Raw genomic sequence first — 2,314 nt, 5'->3', positions numbered from 1 at the left:
AAAGCACTACAGTTTTTATGACCATTATTTTTTTCAGGCCAGTCGATCATTGCACACCTCAAAAAGGAAATAATAGTGCACAAAGGAAGGCAGGATGAACGAGAAGAAATGGACTAGCGCTAACATTCAACTCAGAATTTATCGAATCCTGAGTTGAATGTTAGTGCATGGCCGTTTCTTCTCGTTCGTCCTGTTTTGAATAGTGCACTATTATTTCCTTTTGAAGTGTGAACCACCAACACGCCCAAACATGCTCTCTTCTTCCATGTGTTACACAACTACTCGGGGTACTTAAACCCAGCATAGCGAGCGGCAGGAAAGGCGTTCCTTATCTCGCTGACGACACAGCTGGGGAGCACTTTGCGATTTTTTCGGCCGAGCCAGACCCACATCCAGCGTACAAACTGCCTGTACGCAGTGTACCTGTACCTGCTAAAGGAATGAAAAAGAATGAATTAGCAAAAATTTGGTACTAGGCTGGTACCACTTTACAAGTGCCTCATGTCAATGACAAATGCTAACAGCTGCTATTTCTTCTGAACAGTAGGTAACAGAAAATTGATAGCATAATTGTTGCTGATACCAAATGTATACTCTCGGATATACACACAAAATCTCGGACGGTGAATATGCACATGATTCGACTCGATGCACTTATCTCGTGAATGGCGCATTTAGTCTATATGTAGAGAGCACGTGTGTACATGCAGGAATCTAATGGCACTGCATGGCGCTCTGGATTGCACAAAACAATAGGTAAATGCAGACTCATATAAGCTAACTGCTGCATTTTTAATGCAGTAGAGTTTCACTACTACTACTACTGTGTTTCTAGAGCGCGCGCGGAAATATGCACGCGCCCGTGATAACGGAGAGCTTTAGCGCAGCCGGGGACAGCCGCACGGCAACGCATTACCGTTGCCAGCTACCGTGTCTACCGTACGGCGGTGCCAGAGGTTTTTAGACACCGGCTAAATTTTCAGTTTTTTCATGAAATGGCTTTCTTCTCTATCGGTGTTAAAACTCGCTAATTAGTCGTGCCGCACGTCACATTTCACAGGCACCCTGATCGTAAATAAGTCCTCATACGTACGTGTGGATATCGGGGGCATCGACAAGAGAAGGCCTGTCTTCTCTCAAGGCATAGTAAGCCACCGCCAGAGCGTGAAGGTTGAGGCATATAGGTTCAAACCCGGGGTGATTCGTTATACACTTGGCCCCCTCAGGCACTTGGGCGGCCACCTTAGGGACTTCTGTACAGCATATGGACTCGTGTTCAGTCTCCATAGGCCTACAGCGACCACAGGTGCACCTGCAATAAATATACATATCACTGTACCTCGTAGTATACCATGTCACACAGCCAGAAAACTTCGGAATAAAACCCACGTGCATGCGCCCTACCACCCGCCTGTGTACACGCTCGGAAGTAAACATTGCCGAAAGGTTGCGTTGCTTTGATCGCTCGCGGCACGAAATAATTTATGTTTTGGTCATAAGTTCTGGCTGCGTAAGTGCAAGATAAGCGTAAAAGCGCATAGCACGTCAGGCGCACGTCAGGCGCTAACAGCGCAACGAGAGAAAGGACAAACTACAATGTATTACTGCAGTGGAAACCCTAGCTGTCATGATCAATACGATGCCTGCGTTGGCATAGCATTATTTTCGAGAACGTTAATCATCGCCACTTACCAGTCGATGTTGCCCCTCCGGTGAACTTCATTGACGGCCTGCGGCGCGGCATTCTGTTCGTCGTCGTCGCTGGCAAGAGGATCAAATCTAAAATGATTATCAGGGTTCTCAACGGAGCCGCGTTCATCGTCGTCCTCGCTGCTGCCGTCAAAAAAAAAGTTGATGTCCTCATTGGAATCAGATCCGTCGGAATCCGAGCTGCTGGGACTAGCCATGCCGTTGTTATCCATGCGCTGGTCAGCACGTGTGTGAGAAAGCAGACGATGCAGCAGTAGGTACGTCACAACTTTTGTGGGTTCACGTGACCAGGCGAAGTAGTTGATCTTCCCGGTCTGTGACGTCACTGTACAACTCGGCGTTCCGAAACCGAAACCGAAAATCGTTCAACTAAAAATACGATAATAAATTATTTCCTGTGAATATATGAATCTTTGAGTGTGTATCATGCTTCCTGGAGCCATAAGAAACGTTTGAAACAAAGAACGCGCTAACCATAAATTTGGTGTCTCCACCCCTTTAAAATGCCAATCTCGAGCGCACAAAGTATCAGAGACAGAGTTCAGTTTGCAGAGCTGGGGCTATCAAAGAAGGGTCATAAGAATGAGTCATGGCGCTGTTCGTT

At 46.8% G+C, this 2,314-nt stretch overlaps 1 protein-coding gene across 1 annotated transcript; it reads right to left on the bottom strand.

The window, feature by feature from the left end:
- Positions 1-756: 756 nt before the first annotated feature.
- LOC149337782 (uncharacterized) lies at positions 757-1,971 on the bottom strand. Its single transcript, XM_089553513.1, has 2 exons — positions 1,693-1,971; positions 757-1,312 (listed from the first exon to the last, which is right to left on the bottom strand). Exons 1-2 carry the CDS (start codon positions 1,920-1,922, stop codon positions 1,084-1,086), a joined length of 459 nt encoding a protein of 152 aa, XP_089409639.1. The 5' UTR covers positions 1,923-1,971; the 3' UTR covers positions 757-1,083.
- Positions 1,972-2,314: the final 343 nt, after the last annotated feature.

This window comes from Amblyomma mixtum, chromosome 7 (genome assembly GCF_055824585.1).
Source record: "Amblyomma mixtum isolate Tamu chromosome 7, ASM5582458v1, whole genome shotgun sequence".
Taxonomy (NCBI): domain Eukaryota; kingdom Metazoa; phylum Arthropoda; class Arachnida; order Ixodida; family Ixodidae; genus Amblyomma; species Amblyomma mixtum.
The sequence above is the reverse complement of the archived record's forward strand: the minus strand, read 5'-3'. Positions and strand labels throughout refer to the sequence as shown.